Source organism: Canis lupus, chromosome 20, assembly GCF_011100685.1.
Source record: "Canis lupus familiaris isolate Mischka breed German Shepherd chromosome 20, alternate assembly UU_Cfam_GSD_1.0, whole genome shotgun sequence".
Lineage (NCBI taxonomy): Eukaryota > Metazoa > Chordata > Mammalia > Carnivora > Canidae > Canis > Canis lupus.
Window position 1 is genome coordinate 46,591,343 of NC_049241.1, and position 17,176 is coordinate 46,608,518.

General features: G+C 53.3%; 1 protein-coding gene and 1 long non-coding RNA gene across 2 annotated transcripts; one reads left to right on the top strand and one right to left on the bottom strand.

Moving 5' to 3' along the window:
- Positions 1-377: 377 nt before the first annotated feature.
- On the bottom strand, positions 378-2,811 carry KLF2 (Kruppel like factor 2). Its single transcript, XM_038565301.1, has 3 exons — positions 2,652-2,811; positions 1,645-2,467; positions 378-1,063 (listed from the first exon to the last, which is right to left on the bottom strand). Exons 1-3 carry the CDS (start codon positions 2,724-2,726, stop codon positions 888-890), a joined length of 1,074 nt encoding a protein of 357 aa, XP_038421229.1. The 5' UTR covers positions 2,727-2,811; the 3' UTR covers positions 378-887.
- Positions 2,812-3,155: 344 nt separating this feature from the next.
- LOC111091361 lies at positions 3,156-9,580 on the top strand. The gene is made up of 3 exons (XR_005375045.1): positions 3,156-4,330; positions 7,672-8,072; positions 8,183-9,580. It is a non-coding gene; the product is annotated as an uncharacterized LOC111091361 (long non-coding RNA).
- Positions 9,581-17,176: the final 7,596 nt, after the last annotated feature.

Here is a 17,176-nt window from a genome sequence, read left to right on the forward strand (position 1 = left end):
GAGGCGTGGGGCGAGCCTGCACACTCCAGAACTTTGGTTAAAACCTCAGAAGCTTCCAGAAAGAGGTAAAGCTTTTTTCAGCCCAGAGGAGGCCACGTCAGTGGGACCAGCACTTTCCCCAGCTCAGGGGAAAAAGAGGCAATTTATGGCTCGGGGAACAACCTTAAAATAACTCTCCCTCAGTCTTAAAATGTAGTGTTTAAATTTATAGAAAAACCCACAGGTTCCTGGCAGCTGGGTGCTGCAGCTGGCAAGCCAGGGTGCTGGCTGGGGCAGGACACACTTCACCCCACCTCTTACGGGCTGCTTTCCACCCAAGCTGCCGGTTCCGTCCCCAGTCCCACCCTACACCCCAGCTTCCAAGCAGACCAGCGCCGTGATTTTTCAAAAGATGCAAAACTTTCTTTTAATTAAAAAACAAACAAACAAACAACAACAACCAAAGTCTTAAAAAACTGAACCAGGGAGCCAAAATGCCCACCTGTCTCCTTATTTACAGTAATACAATATGTCACAGTTGCTATGTACAATATTATAAAAAAAATGTCGAAGACAGTACAAATTAAGGCTGTATTTCTCACAAGGCATCAAGCCTCGATCCTCTAGTGTAGACCCGGTGGGATGGGGGGACGGGAAGACGACACTGAATTATTGCACCATTTTGAAAACAAAACTCGTCAAGGAGGATCGCGGTCTTCTCCCACCGGGCCTTCAGTCTCTGATGGGGGCCGGGGCGGCAGCGTTGGCGTCGCGGGGAGGGGCCCCCTCAATGGCCACGCTGTGCCCAGCCCGGTCCTCCGGGCCCAATAAATACCAGTCACAGTTTGGGGGGGGCCGCGCCCGGCGCGTGGGACCCGCCACGGCCGCGCGCGGGGGGGGCGTCCAGGCTACATGTGCCGCTTCATGTGCAGCGCCAGGTGGTCGGAGCGCGAGAAGGCACGGTCGCAGAGGTGGCACTGGAAGGGCCGGTGGCCCGTGTGCTTGCGGTAGTGGCGCGTGAGTTCGTCCGAGCGCGCGAACTTCCAGCCGCAGCCGTCCCAGTTGCAGTGGTAGGGCTTCTCGCCTGCGGGGGGGGGGGGCGACAGCGGGACTCAGTGGGCTCCCCGGGGACTCCGCGCGCGCACCGCGACTGTGGCTGCTCGGGCGCGCGCACCCTAGTCCTAACCAGCTCCCCGAAGCTGCGCGGTGGGGGTGCAGGGGGGAAGGAACCTACGTTCCGCACCTCTAGGGATCCCAGGCACCAGCCCCCAGCTCTCGAACTTTCCCGATTCTCGCCCCCAGGGCGCGCAAAGGGCGCGCTGCCCGCTCCCTGGCGTCTCGAGCCACGCCCCCAGGAGTCCTAGGCTCGCATCCTCTCCCTGGCGTTCCGAGCCCCAGCGACCTACCCTAGGTCTCAGGGCGCGCGCACCCCCTCTTCCCAAAGCCCTGAGCCACGCTCCCAGGAGGGTGCTAGCGTGCGTTCTGAGACAGAATCCCCCCTGAGGTTCCCAATCGCGCGCCCCCTCCGCAGCCCCTGGAGCCACGCCTCCCGGGGAGTCCCGAGCGTGCGACCCCCTCCCCGTCTCCAGGGCCACGCCCTCGGGGAGGGGTTCCTAAGCCCGCGGCCCTCGGACCCCCGCCCCCCGGCCCGCGCTCGCCGCCCACCTGTGTGCGTGCGCAAGTGCGCCTTGAGGTGCGAGCTCTTGGTGTAGGTCTTGCCGCAGCCCGCGTAGCTGCAGGTGTGCGTGGCGGTGCGCTTGCGCGGCCAGGAGCGGCGGCCGCGCTTGGGCTTGGCTTCCAGCAGCTCCAGCGGGGACGCGGGAGGCGTGAGCAGACCTCGGGCGGCGGGCGGCGCCAAGCCCAGGGCCGCGGCGGCGGCGGCGGCGGCCGCGTCGTCGAAGAGACCGAAGGCGGCGGGCGCGGGCGGCGGGTAGTGCAGGCCGGGGCCGGGCGCTCCGAAGCCGGGGCCGCCGAAGGGCGGCGGGAAGGGCGCGCGCGGACCGGGCGCGGGCAGGCGCGCGGGGCCGTCGGGGCTGAGCGGCGGCGTGTCGGGCGGCGGCGGCGGGCGGCCCCCGGGGCCTCTCATGCACGCCGCTGCGGGGCCCGGGGCGCCCTCGCGCTTGAGGCCCCGCGGCCCGCGGGCCAGGCCGGGCGCGCAGCCGTAGCCGCCGCCGCCGTCCGCCTCGGGGGGCTCGGCCTTCACCAGGCGGCCGGGGGGCGCCAGCAGGAAGCGGCCGTGCAGCGCGGGTCCCGGCGGCACGTCCAGCTCGGGCCGCAGCAGCTCGGACACCAGGCCGCCCGCGGGGGCGCTGTAGGGCGGCGGCGCGCCGGCCTCGGGGTAGTAGAACGCAGGCGGCGGGGGCGGCGGCGGCGGCTCGGGGGCGGCCTCGGCGCCGAGGCCGTCCAGCCCCATGGACAGGATGAAGTCCAGCACGCTGTTGAGGTCGTCGTCGGTGCCGCCCGCCTCGGGCTCTGCGCGCGGCCAGCGCTGCGGGTGACAGAGCGGGAGGGCGCGGGCGTGAGCGCGGCGGGCCCCGGGTCGCCGCCCGCCGCCTGAGTTCCGTTCCCCTGAGCCCGCGCTCCGCTACCCCGCGGCCCGAGCTTTACTTCCCCGAGCCGGCCGCCCCCGCCGCCCGCGGTCCCGCCGCCCCCGAGGTCCCTGCCGCCCTCACCTCCTGCAGGCCACGCTCGCGGCACGGACTGGCGAAAGTGGAGAAGGACGGCAGGATGGGCTCGCTCAGCGCCATGGCTGGGGCCCGGGGCCGACGGGGCTCGGGACGCCGGTGAGTGGCTGCCCGGAGCCGGGCTGGTCGGGGCGCGGGCGGGCGGGGACGCTCTGCGGCCGCGGCCGGGCCCGCCCAAGCCTTATAGGCGCGGCGCGCGCGGGGGCCGGGCCAAAGCGGCGGCGGCGGAAACGCGTCCCGGATGGGGACGAGCTCCGGGCGCAGCCTAAATTTAGCCGCGGTATATAAGCCGGCGGGCGGCGGCGGCCGTGGCCACTGCTGCCGCCAGGACTCCGCGCAGCGCCGCCGGCCCCTCGCGCACCGCCAGCCGCGCCCCCTGCCGGCCCCGCCCCCGCGCGTCTCCCCGGCGACGCGTCAACACGCGCCCCACAACAGCCGCGTGACGCCCAGGGATCCCCGGGGCGCCCCGCGGGCTCCCGCCGGCTCGGCTCGCGGACTGGAGCGGAGGCGGCATCCGGACCGGGCTACGGCAGAGCGGGGCCGGGGCCTCGGGGATCCCCGGCGCAGGGGGAGGAGTGGCCCCGGCGCCTCAGAGGGGCTCCCGGACGCCCTGACGCGGGGCGACGTTGCCCCCAGTTTCAAGGGCGTCCCCAGAATCCTGGACCCCAGGAACGCTGGCTGGCGGACGGGGGCTCGGGGTCCCCGGGGTTCGTAACGGGTCGGGAGACTGGGCCTCCCATTTTCAGGGAGCCCGCTAAGCCTGACCCGCCGGTATGCCCATCACTGCGTAAAAAAGAAAAACAAAACAACTTTGCACGATGACGTCAACAAGTGTTAGGTCCTTGAGACGCTCTCCCTCAAGGAAGCCCCCAGGGAAACTGAGGCCCCGGCCTCCAGAGGCTGGTAGGCCCGGTGACCTGCGCAGGTGAAGAGGCTGAAGACCAGGACGACAGTCTCTACTCCAACACAGACCCAGCGCTGGGCGGGAGGGGCTGGAGGTGGCAGCAGGGGACCGGAACGAGCCTGTCTGGTCCGCATCTTGAACGGACCACAGGGGCCACCCACAGCGCAGCCCTGCCAGCAAGGGACTGTCACCGCCATCCTCACTGTGTGCTGGGCCTGAGAGGGCACTGGGAGCGCAGCAGCCAGCAGCCAGGCAAATCCCCCTGCTCTTGGGGGCTTCCAGGAGGAGGTGTAAGATAAACAACCGTACTGGGAATACGAACCTTCCGGAAACGTGAAGCAGGGGGTGCAAGATACAGCGGGGAGGGAGAAGTGTGAGCGGGGGCAGAGAGGATGATGAGCATGTGAACCCCACCTCAGCCAGGGCCGTATGAGTCCAGAGCTGGAGAAACAGGGAGCCACGTGAGTGTAGAGGGAGAGCATCTCACGGCGTAACACTGAGCCAGCATCCCGCTCGGTCTCTTGACTCCAGAACCTATGGATGTTCCTGGCCTGGAGGCACCCGTGGCGAGGTGGTGAGGGGTACACGAAGCTCCTGACCCGGATGCCTTCTCGGAGCCAGGAGGGCTTTCCCACTGACAGCAGCTGGACCACCAACAGCCCAGGGCCACTGTGTGGGGGGTGGCCTTGGCACCACACAGGGACCAAGGGGCCCCTTGGGGGTCTGTGATCCTGGACCCTCCCAGCTGCAAGGAACCTCAGAGGTGTGTCACCCCGCTGTGATTCATCCAACTGTAGAGTCGGCAAACACATGTGGATAAGCCCCATGCGTCAGGGGATGGGGATCCAGAGGGGCCCCGGTGCCAGGAACAGTGGCTGGAGGGGACAAGGATCGCCTCTGCAGCTTCCCTGGGCCTCTAGAGGCTCGGGCTGAATTCAAACATCCCTCCTGTCGCTGCCACTGTGATGCTTGAGAGTCAGCTTCAGCCACTGACCCCTGGCTGTGTGACCTTGGGCAGGTGGCTTTGGCTCTCTGGGCTTGCTTCTTCATCTGTAAAACACAGATAATGATGGTACCTGACCCCACAGCGGTACTGTAAGAGTCATGCAGTTTCTCCCTGTGTGTGTGTGTGTGTGTGTGTGTGTGTGTGTGTAAGTGCTGATGACATCCGGTGAGCTCTGCAGGTTCGGGTTTGATGAGCCATCTGTATGCTTTTCTCACTGCCTTTTCCTGGGCCTCTGTTTCCCCATATGACAATGAGGGAAAGATGAAGGGAATCGAATTTGGTCCCCAAGGTGTATGATGGATGGTCCATTCCTTCCCTCCACCTCTGACAGCCCCCACGGCTCCCTCCAGCTCAGCCTTCTCCCTTCTTGGATTCCTTGCAGGTTCTGGAATGCACCACGCACCCGCCGCCCTCCAGGCCTTTGTACTTGCCGTGCCCTCTACCCGGCGTTTCTTCCTCTCACTTCCCATTTGCTTGGCTCCGGCTCATCTTCCCTTCCCATCCTCTTCACTAGTGAACTTAATTTTTTAAAATTTTGTTTTATTTTATTTATTTATTCATGACAGACACAGAGAGAGAGAGAGAGGCAGAGACACAGGCAGAGAGAAGCAGGCTCCACGCAGGGAGCCCGACGTGGGACTTGATCCCGGGTCTCCAGGATCACACCCTGGCCAAAGGCAGCGCTAAACCGCTGGGCCACCGGGGCTGCCCAGTGAACTTAATTTTTTGAGGCGCTGTTAGGTTTACAGAAAACACGAATAGAAAGTAGACAGAGTTCCCATGTACCCCGCCACATAGTTTCCCCCGGCATTATATGATTCATTTTTTAACTTGATGAGCCAATGTTGATGCATTGTCGTTAGCTAAAATCCACAGTTTATACAAGGGTGCACTCTTGATGTAGTACCTTGTATGCATTTTGACAAATACACACCATGTATCCACTCTTACACTATCATACAGAATAGTTTTGCTGCCCTTAAAGTCCCCTGGGCTCCAACTCTCCATCCCTCTCTCCCCCCTAACCCCTGGTTCAGGTCCACAATTTTGCCTTTTCCAGAATCTCTATCGTAGCACATACAGTAGGTAGCTTCAGACTGTCTCCTTTCACTTAGCGATGTGCGTTTTAAGATTCCTCTATGTCTTTTGTGGCTTGAGAGCTCGTTTCTTTTTTAATGCTGAATAATATTCCGTGGTATGGATGGAGCTCAGTTTATCCATTCACTTATTGAAGGATATCTTGGCTGCTTTCAGTGTTTGGCCATATAGTTGCCAGATTGAGTATATATTGAGTATGGCTGCTGTAAACATTGATGTGTAGGGTTTTTCATGGACATGTTTTCAAATTAATTGGGTATACCCAGGGGTACAACTGATGGATCGTAGGCTAGGACTGTGTTTAGACCACCGAACTGCCCTCCAAAGTAGTAGTACCATTTGTATTCCCACCAGTGGTGAATGAACAGAAGTTGTCACTGCTCCGCATCTTCGCCAGCATTTGGCATTGTCAGTTTTTTGTATTTTAGCCGTTCTAATAGGTGTGTGGTGGTATCCCATTGATGTTTTTAATTTGCATCTCCTGATGACATGGGATGTGGAGCATCTTTTCATTTGCTTGTTTGCCATCTGCAGATCTTCACCAGTGAGGGGTCTGTTCAGATTTTTGGCCGGGATTTTAACTGTTTGTTTTCTTACAGAGTTTTAAGAGTTGTTTGCATATGTCGGACACCAGTCCTTTACCAGACCGGTGATTCGCAAAGATTTTCTCCTAGTCTGTGGCTTGTTTTTTGAGTCTCTAACAGCGCCTTTTGCAGAGCACAAGTTTTTCAGTTTAAGGAAGGCCATTATATCACATTTTCCCTTTAGGATTGTACTTTGGTCTTATATCTAAAAAATCACCAACCCCAAGGACATCCTGATTTTCCCCTATGTTGTCAACTAGAAGGTTTATAGTTTTGCATTTTACGCTTCAATGAATGAGTTTAAAAAAAATTTTTTTTTTTTTTTTGGCATGTGAATACCTAGTGGTTCCAGGACTATTTGTTGAAAAGGCCATCCGAGCTCATCTGTGCATTTCAGGGTGAGCGTGGGCTCCGCTGACCCCACCCACAACAGCCCTCCCCACGCTGTGTAGTTCCTTTTCTCGGATTCCATTTTTTGTTTGTTGTGTAGCACTTTGGTTCACTGGTGGTCATTATTTTATCCACCCAGTTGTGCTTTTTTTCCCCCTGTCATGCCCATAAGTAGTGTGTGAACTGCAGGGAAGGTGGGAACCAGGTCTGGATCCTGGGCCAGCCTAGCACACAGTAGGCACTCAATAAACATTCAGTGGGTGGTTGAACAAGCAAACAAATGGATAGATCTCCTGCAGCTCCTCAGAGGAACTTCTGTGGGTGGCTCTGTGCTTCTGCAGGCCTGTCCACAGTTTCTCCTCCTCCACCCAGCTTTAAGTAACCTTCCTTGTCACCATAGCTAATGGTTTGAACACGTCCCCAAGAATATGTCCGAGTCCTCACCACTGGTGCATGTGAATGTGACCTTATTTGGAAAGAGGGTCTTTGCAGATGTAATGAAGGGCCTTGAGGTGAGGTTATCCTAGGTTAGCATGGGCCCTACATCTAATGATCAGTGTCCTTTTCTTTTTTTCTTAAAGATTTTATTTATTTATTCACGAGAGACAGAGAGAGGCAGAGACACAGAGAGAGAAACAGGCTCCCTGCAGGGAACCCGATGTGACACTGGGTCCCAGGACCCTGGGATCACATCTGAGCAGACACTTAATTACTGAGCCACCCAGTGGCCCCGATCAGTCTTCTTATTGGAGAAGGGACACAAAGTCACAAGCACAGAGATGACCCTGGGAAGATGGGGTCAGAAATCAAAGCAATGTAGTCACAAGCCAAGGAACACCAAAGACTGCTTGGAACCCCCAGAAGCCAGGAGAGAGGCCTGGGACTGATTCTTCCTCCGAGCTTCATCAGAAGGAACCCACTCTGTCAACACCTTAATTTCAGACTTCTGGGCCCCAGAACTGTGAGAGAATACATATCTGTTGTGTTAAGCCACCCAGTTTGTACCATTTTTTTTTTTTTTTGCAGCCCCAGGAAACTCATACATCATGGTAACCAGCTGTTCTCCCTTCTGGCTTCCTCTCCAGACAGGGAGCCCCCCAAAGGCAGGGGCCTCCCTTGATTCATCTCTGTGTCTCCGGGGCCCAGCTGTGGACCTGGTGTTGAAACAAACGTGATGTGAGGATGCCGGCCACCCACCGAGGACCTCCCAGGGCAGCGTGAGAGACTTGGGCAGAGCACCTGGAGAACAGAACCAGTGCTCAGAGCCACCAGTGAATGGGAAGAATGTGGACTTCAGTTGCCACTTTACCTGTGTGACCTTGGGCGTGTCATTTGACCTCTCTGAGCCTCCGGTTTCTTTGTGAGGCAGGAGAGATGGCGTTGTGTCAATACTCAAAAGACTATCTGCTGCCTGGTTATGAGCAAGAGTGAGTGAACCAGATAGGGGATCCCAGGCCAAGGGAGAAGCCTGGCACTGGGAGGGCGGGTTCAGAGCATGGCACCTCTCATGCTGTGGTCCTCTCACTCTGCTATCCAGGCCGTGCATACCCATGTGAGTGTGTCCTGGCGGCGTCTTGGGTGACGATGCCTTGGGAGAACGAGCCAGGTCCCCAGTACTGCCTCTTCCCAGCTGGGTGACTTACCTTTGGCAGAGCTTCACAGACTCTGGGCAGCCTGTCCCATCAGCTGCTAAGTGGGAGAGAACCAGATGCATCTACGAAGGTTACATGATCAGCAAGTGACCTGATAGTGCTGAGGCACAAGTGTATGACCGCCCTTCTCCCTAAGTGTCACAGGTAAGTTCCAAAAGAGTAGGGACTGGCTCTGGGTCTGTACCTTGCTGTCCTGCTCACAGTGGTGAACTTTATGCTTCTTGATGGCAATGCCCTCACTCTCATGTCATTCCCAAGGCCTCCCATCCTCTCCTAACAAGTCAATATTTATAGTCTAAGCCGGGGCAGGAGGCAGATCATGTCCCTCCAGTCACTTGATACTATTTTGACCCTGCGCTGGCACAGGTTCTGAGATTGTACCGAGGCTCAGTGCTCGGAAACGGTGCTGCGATTGATTGGTGATGTCTGTGACTGTGAGAGGCTTGTAGGATTGGTTCATGTGCTGCTTTGCATTTACCAGCTCCTGTCACCTATCTTTAAGGGCTCACGAAGCTCGCAAATCAGAAAGGTTTTTTTCTGAGCAGCTAATAAATATCAAGCTCCCTCTCTATGCTCCACTGGACACGGAGAGGAAACTAAGGAAGTACATAGCACCTTTCTGCCCACAGAGAGCTTACAGTCTCCTTTAACTGGGTCCTGACCATTTCTACTATCCTTCACTTCTTTCTGCTTTGCTTCTAGTGTCTAGACTGCCTCTCCCTTTACCAGCTGTTCTGCCCCAAATAGCTATTGTGTGCACTTGGCCCAACTCCCAAGAGCAAGCACTTAGGAATTCTACAGAAAATACGTCACCTAAAATACGGCTGAGCTTCCAAGACAAGTTATGAATGCTGTAGAGGAATTATAGTTGCATGACAGCAGCAACTGGACAATGACTCCCAGCTGGGGTGATTAGGGTGTTTCTGCCTAGGTTTGCGCAAGCTTTCTGTGGCACGTTGCCAAACTCCGCTCCCCATGTTGCAAAGATGTTTGGCAGCTCGGCATTTCTCGGGGATGGGAAGTAATGTGGGCAAGGACGCCCTGCAAGTGGGTTTTGTATCGTGGGTCACCACCTTGCTGTTGCCGGGCTCAGAGCAGAAACCCCACGAGAAGGGGCACTTCCCAGTTTGCCTCACTGTCTCTGGGACTCTCTTGATTCTTTTTTTTTCAATAATAAATTTATTTTTTATTGGTGTTCAATTTGCCAACATACAGAATAACACCCAGTGCTCATCCTGTCAAGTGCCCACCTCAGTGCCCACCACCCAGTCACCCCAACCCCCCACCCACCTCCCCTTCCACCACCCCTAGTTCGTTTCCCAGAGTTGACTCTCTTGATTCTTAGGAATAATTAGGAATTCTTAGGAATAATTAAGTAGTGGTATGTGGGGGAAGCTGCCGAGTTCCATTTGGTTGGTGACCAGTGGATTCCTGTGATAATCCCCCATCACCTCCTCACCAGCCAGGCCACGATGGCCTTAGTCTCATTGATACAGAGGACAGAAAAGGAAGAGGGAGCAATGTATTAAGCACCTGCTGTATGCCAAGACGTACATCAAAGAATTGCATGTGTTTTTTTGTTTAAGTCTCAAGCAGATCTGTTTAGCATGGTGAGTGATAGATGGGAAGGAGGGGCAGGCTCATCCAGATCCTGGCCCTGGCACCTGCAGCTTGGAATGAATGGCTTTCTCTTGTTGGACCGTGGTCCCTCATCCATCAAAGGAACATGAGAAAGCCTCATGATGTGTTGATGAAGATAAGAGACACCACATATAAAGGGCTTTTCCTGGAAGAGGCCTTCCAGTTCTGGTAGCTGCGTTTAGTGGCCTAAATCAAGGGCTGGCACACCCTGGCTTGCAGCTTTAAAAAATAAATAAATAAGTAAAAATATATATCAAAACATCAAAAGTATTATTCTTTATATTTTACGTATATTCCAATGTTAATTATATGCATGTATATATGTGTATATAATTTTTTTATTGAGGTGAAGTTCACAGAATATAAAATTAACTTTTTAAAAAAGATTTTTATTTATTTGAGGGAGAGCGAGAGAATCTGAAGCAGACTGCACTGAGCACAGAGCCCAAAGTAGGGTTCGATCTCACAACACTGAGATCACGACCTGAGCTGAAACCCAGAGTCAGAGGCTCAACAGACTACACCACACCAGATGCCCCTAAAATTAATTATCTTAAAATGGCCTTTAGGACATTCACAGTATTATACAACAATCATCTCTATCTAGATCTGGAACATTTCCGTCACCCTGAAATGAAACCCCCACTTTTGCAGTCACCATCCCCCCATTCCCTACCCCAGCCCCTGGCAGCCACCAATCTACTTTCTATCTCTGTGGATTTGCCTGTTCTGGACATTTCATATAAATGGAATCACATATTATATGACCACAGCAGCTTTTGCTTGGCTTATATCTAAACATGGTTTTTACATTTATGAATGGTTGAAAAAAAGAGAATATTTTATAGTATGTGAAAATTCTATGAAAATCAAACTTCATGTCCATACATAGGTTTTCCTGGCAAACAGCCAAGCTCGCTAATGGATGTATTAGGACTGTCTGTACGGGAAGAGATTGGAATGGCTTGCAAGCAGAAAATGCTAGATCTCTGGCCCGAAGCTCAAAGAGGCTGACTCTACAGGGAGAAGCCAGCAGAACTGCCTTTAGACTCCAGAGTCAACTGGCTCCCCAAACCACTGCAGCCTCTCCGTGTGCATTTAATAGACATTTATGGAATGCTTCTTACTGGCCAGGTGCCGGAGAGTGAGCTGTCAGCCGGTATAAGCTGGTCCATGTCCATGCTTAGTTCCCAGGTGTTTAATCAATAACTAGCCAAATAAATATGGGGGTGAATCTGAAGACAGCCTTTAGATCAGCAGCTTGGATGTTCAGCATCAGGGACATCTCAGGCACCTGGTCATAAAGGTGCCATTTATTAATAATGATACACTTGAGAGCAATTTTTGTTTTTCCGCTTTGATTTTTTTTTTTTTTTTTTTTTTTTGGTAAACTCTAGACTATGACATCTGAGCTAGGGCTTGCTTTTTATATTGTTTAAAATTCATAAACTTTAGATCTTTAACTTTTAAATTCTTTTTTAAAAAAGATTTTATTTATTTATTCATGAAAGAGAGAGAGAGAGAGAGGCAGAGATAGAGAGGCAGGCTCCACGCAGGGAGCCCGATGTGGGACTCGACCTGAGACTCCAGGATCACGCCCTGAGCCGAAGGCAGATGCTTAACCACTGAGACATCCCTAATTTTCAAATTCTGTTGAGACTTCTTTTTATTTTTAAAAACTTTAAAAAGTCTTATTTAGATGTAAATGTAAACAGTTTTATTTAGATTTACTTTTATTTGAAAATTTAAAATTTTCTCTAGATTAAAACCTCAAGTTTTATTAAGATTTCTTTTTATTTTTCTTAAAACCTTTTGATTTTATTTAGATTACAGTGTTTTGGTTAGATTTACTTTTATCTTATTTGAAATTCTACAGTTTTTCTTTAGATTCTTTATGATCTAGATTCTTTAGATTCTTATGATCTTTGGGATCATCTACGTACTGTAAAATTTACTGAGTGGCGCAACCATCACAACGATCGAGCTTTGGTATATTTCTGTCACCCCCAAGGATATCTCTCTGGGACTTTTTTTTTTTTTTAGATTTTATTTATTTATTTGAGAGAGTACAGATGCAGAGGGAGGAGGAGGCAGAGGGTGATGGAGAAGCAGATTCCCAGTTGAGCATGGAGCCCGACGTGGGCCTTGATCCCAGGACCCTGAGATCATGACTTGAGCTGAAAGCAGATGCTTAACCGACTGAGCCACCTAGGTGCCCCCTGGTTCCAGGCAACCACTGATATGTGGCTTTCTGAGTCTATAGGATTTGCCTTTTCTGAACATCTCCTATAAATACAATCATACAGACTGGTTCTTTGTGTCTGGCTTCTTCCACTGAACATCACTTGAAGTTCGCCTATCCTGTTGGGTGTTTGTTCTTCAACACGACTGACGGACGGATCACCACTTTATGGTCCCTTCCACCTGTTGAGGGATGCAGGCTGCCACCCAAAGTGCAGTAATTCTCTACTATCCTTGTCACCACCTCTTGGAGGTCAGGGACAACCCCACACTCATAGCTTAGAATAGGCAGGAACGTCTCTCCCTGCTTTGAGGGGCCTGGCCTCCCCTGCCCTCGGTGGCCTGGGGCTTCAGCACTGTTGACTGTGAGGTCACCCCTTGGGGCAGCTGATCAGATGTGATAGGCACCTGACACACCCTGGAGCTTACTCTGGTTTCGCGTCACCACCCGGAGGAGCTAGCTTTGAATCAACGTCTGCCCCTTCCAGGGTGAACCGCCTGGAGCGTGTTGCTTCACCCCCAATGACTTGCAATCGGGGTGGAAAATGATGACCTTATTATGTAATTATGTCATTACCATATATTATTAATAATGACAACAACTCAGCGAGCTGGCCCACACTCTGTCAGGGTAAATCACGGAAGGACCCCATTTAACATTATTAAAGTCTGTTTATAAAACTTCTACATCTTTTGGGTATTTCTGAATGCCTGGAATGATGTCTCTGGGAAACAAAGGAGGGTAAATACCTTTCAGATCTCTTTTTTTTTTTCACTTTCAATTTTTTTTTTCTTTACATCGAGGTGAAATTCATATAACAAAGTGAACCATTTTAAAGCGAACAACTCAGTGGTATTAAATACATTCACCATGTTGTACCACCATCTCCCTCTATCACGTTCCAGAACATTTTTATCGCCCTAAAAGGAGACTCCTCCCTTCTCCCTCCCCCTCTGCCAGCCTTTGGCAACTGTCAGTCTTCTTTCTGTATCTGTGGATTTGGCTGTTCTGGGTGTTTCACATACATGGAATCATGTACGTGATTCCACTATGTGATCTTTTGGGTTTGGCTTCCTGCACTCAGCATGATGTTTTTGCTTTCTTATTTTTTTTTTTAAGATTTTATTTACTCATGAGAGGCACAGAGAGAGAGGCAGAGACACAGGCAGAGGGAGAAGCAGGCTCCCTGCAGGGAGCCCGATCACGGAACCCCAGGATCACGCCCTGATCTGAAGGCAGATACTCAACCACTGAGCCACCCAGGTTCCCCAGCATGGTATTTTCAAGATTTATCCACGTTGTAGTGTGTGTCACGGCTGCATCCCTTTTTGTGGCTGAGTAATATTCCATCATTATGGATGGACCATATTTTGTTTCCATTCACCAGTTGATAGATATTTGGAATGTTTCCACTTTCTGGTGGTTGTGAATGGTTGTGAACAGTGCTGCTACACATGTGCATGTGTGAGGATTTGAGTCCCTGTGTTTAATTCTTTGGGATCCATAGGTAGGAGTGGAATTACTGGGTCAGATCGTGACTCTAGATATAACTGTTTGGGGAGCCACATAATCATTTTTAAAAGGCTTTGCTGGGCTGGAGAGCATTCTGGGGTCTTCTAAGTATGCTTTCACCCCCCACCCCCAGGGATGTTAGTTCTTCCTATGACATTTCTTTTGAGCCTCTGTATGAACAGTCCCATTCCCTCTCTCCAGCCCCCATGCCATGCGTGCTCTCTCTCTCTCTCTGTCTCTCTCTCTCTCTCTCTCACACACACACATACACACACACACACACACACACACACACACACATTCTCTCTCCTGCTGTTCCAGGAACACTGGGCTTCTCCCATCTTGGGAGCCAAGCCATGGGACTGGCCAAGGAGTGAGGCTGCTCCTGTCCTTTTGTCCTTGCACCTGTGACAGGATGGATCTCACCTGGATGGTGGAACCAGCCCCTTTCACAGGTGAGGAAAATGTGGCTGAGGTTTGGGAGCCCCCCGCCAGCCCCCTCTCCTTCCTGGTTCTACAACATCTGTCCACCTGTCCACTGTGGGCCAATGGCAAGGACATGGTCTCGGTGCTGCAAACATTTTCTTGGCTGAATTTGGGGGGAGGGGTAGAAAACTCAGTAAAGAGAGACAGGCTCTGATGGCAAAACATCACGGTTATAGTGGGATGAATAGTGTTTCCCCAAACGATACGCCCACATCCTAACGCCCATATTGGTGACTGCCACCTTCTCAGAGATGAGGTCTTTGCAGATGTATTTAAGTGAGTTCTTGAGATGAGGTCCTCCCAGATTTGAGGCGGGCACTAAACCCAGCGACAGGTGTCTTTATAAGAAAAGAGAAGGGGTGGGCAGCCCGGGGGGCTCAGTCGTTTAGCGCCGCCTTCGGCCCAGGGCGTGAACCTGGAGATCCGGGATCGAGTCCCACCACCGCTCCCTGCAGGGAGCCTGCTTCTCCCTCTGCCTGTGTCTCTGCCTCTCTCTGTCTCTGATGAATAAATAAATAAAATCTTAAAAGAAAAAAGAAGGGGTTTCAGGTGGAGGAAGAGGCTACATGGAGGCAGAGATCAGAGAGACGCAGCCAGAGGCCCAAGAACACCAAGTGCTGCCGCGGCCCTCGCAGGCCGGGAGAGGGGTCTGAGGCACATTCTCCCTCAGAGCCTCCAGAAGGAAGCCACTCTGGCCACCCTCTGATTTCAGACCCCAGCCCCTCTAGGACTCTGGGAGACAATACATTTCCGTTTCAAGCCACCTGTTCTGTGGCCATTTGTTATGGCAGCCACGAAACACTCATACACACCGGAGCCGGCTGGAGGGGAGAGCTGGGGTCTCTGCATGCCGGGGCCCAGGGATGCACCCCATGAAGGCCCCCCACCGCGGGTTCCCTGGGCCCAGCAGGGAGGCAGACACGCCCGCAAACAGCCGGGGTGGAGCGAGATAAATGCCATGGGAGAGGTGCAATTATTACTGTTGTCATCCCCATTAGTATTATTAGTACTAATTATTATTAAAGAGCTTCTGTGAAATGAGGGGCTCGTTATCCCCCCCTGCTCTGGCCTGATCCTCTACTCCCCACCCCAGTTAATGAAGCCCCCAACTGTGTCTGGACTTGCCAGATCCAACAGGGACGCCCAGTTCAGTCTGAATGTCACAGAGACGAGAAATGACCTTTTCGTGTAAGTATGTCCCCCTAGCACTGCTTTCCCCTCCCTTTCTCAGCAAAGAGTCATTGTTTTTACAAGTAACCTTTTTATGTTGTGGGAATGACAAGCCCAGCTGTGGAGAAGCCGCAGAGAGAATGTTTGGAGCTCCTGTGTCCCCTTTGCCAGGGGTCCCCCAACGTTAGCATCTCGCCGGACCACCGCACGTCCGTAGAAACTGAGAAACTGATGCTGGGACGGAGCTATTGTCTGGACTCAGGCTTCATTAGGTTGTCCCCCAGATTTTCCACACACGCTCTCATTCGGTTCCGGGATCCCACCTTGCATTGTCCTCACGTTGCTCTGGTCTTGTCCAGTCTGTGACACCGTCCTCGTTTTTTTCATGACCTTAGCAGAATTTTGGAGTGCTGGCCAGGTACCACGATCCCCGCGTTTGGGGACATCCAAACGTCCCCCAGCCTGGATTTATCTAATGTTTCCTTGTGATTCGATCGCGAGTATGGGATTTGGGGGAGGAAACGGCAGAGGTGGGGTGATGGGGTATCCTCCACATCCCATCATATTGGGGGTACCTGCTGTGCCCATGACTTCACCGTGATGTGCTTTATGGCTGGGGACACCAAATGAACATTTGTTGGGTGTCTTTAAGAGCCAGAGAAAGTTTCAGTTCCTTGATACCAGGATTATGACAGTAGCCTGTGCCAGGCAATCGGTCAGGCCCCTGGATGCACCCCTTCCAAGGCGCTGCTCGGCCAGAAGACAGAGAAAATGGGTGTAAACACGGGGCACCTGGGTGGCTCAATGGTTGAACATCTGCCTTTGGCTCAGGGCGTGATCCCGGGGTCCTGGGATCGGGTCCCGCATCGGTCTCCCCGCAGGGAGCCTGCTTCTCCCTCTGCCTGTGTCTCTATCTCTCTGTGTCTCTCATGAATAAATAAATAAAATCTTAAAAAAAAAAAAAACAGAAAATGGGTGTAAGAAAGTTTGCCAGCTGCAGAGCCTGGAACCCCAAAATGGTCCCCTGATCTTCCCAGTTTCCCTGACGTGGATGCTTTACAGCCTCAAGCACACGACAAGCCGCGAGAGGTGGGACTGAAGTGTGCTTCTCTAACTTACAGCCTCGAGAGTGTGGACCAAGCCACACTAGTGCTCGGACTTGACTTGATCTGCACAGGCACCTCCGGGAGGGCATCTGAGTCGCCCTGAGAATGGAGGCTCAGAGAGGCGGGGATACCTCTTGAAGGTCACAGAGCAGCTGGGGTCTGCTTACAGCACCAATTCCTCTCCCTAGCGCGAGAGGAAGTCTCTGCGGTTCAGTTGCCATGGCCCCTAGAATGTGTTCTCAAAAGGCAGGGCAGACCAGGGTGAGAACTGGGGTACCGGGCCCCCTAAGCAGGATTTTCTAACCTTGGCACTGTTGACGTTTCAGGCTGGATTGTTCTCCGGGGCAGGACCGTCCTGCCCACTGTGGGGTGTTGAGCATCATCCCTGGCCCCTACCACCAGGAGCAGCCCCCACTTGTGACCCCTAAAAGCATCTTGACGTTCTCCCCCCCAGGGTGTGTGGAGGGGCGGGTGCTAGAAGGGAGCCTCTCCGTCTAACCATAGGAGGTGGAGCTGTCCCTCAGAGCTGTGGTTTGCATTTCCAGCAAATTCTGGGGCCCTGCTTGGTGGCCGGCCCCTTCCCTCTCCAGATCTGGGAAGGAAAGCTCTCCCCACTGTCTCTGTCATTAGCGGGGCTGAAAGATCCTGGATGTTTGCAATTTAGTAAAGAAAAATCGGAGCTCTCCTGACCCAGGAGAGCCTGGCGCTCAGTGATCTGTACT

Coding starts and splice junctions, on each gene's coding strand:
- KLF2 (XM_038565301.1), bottom strand. CDS start 2,726: ATGGCGCTGAGCGAGCCCATCCTGCCGTCCTTCTCCACTTTCGCCAGT. Junction 2,468..2,651: donor GCGAGCGTGGCCTGCAGGAG/GTGAGGGCGGCA, acceptor TGTCACCCGCAG/CGCTGGCCGCGCGCAGAGCC. Junction 1,064..1,644: donor GCACTTGCGCACGCACACAG/GTGGGCGGCGAG, acceptor CCCCCCCCGCAG/GCGAGAAGCCCTACCACTGC.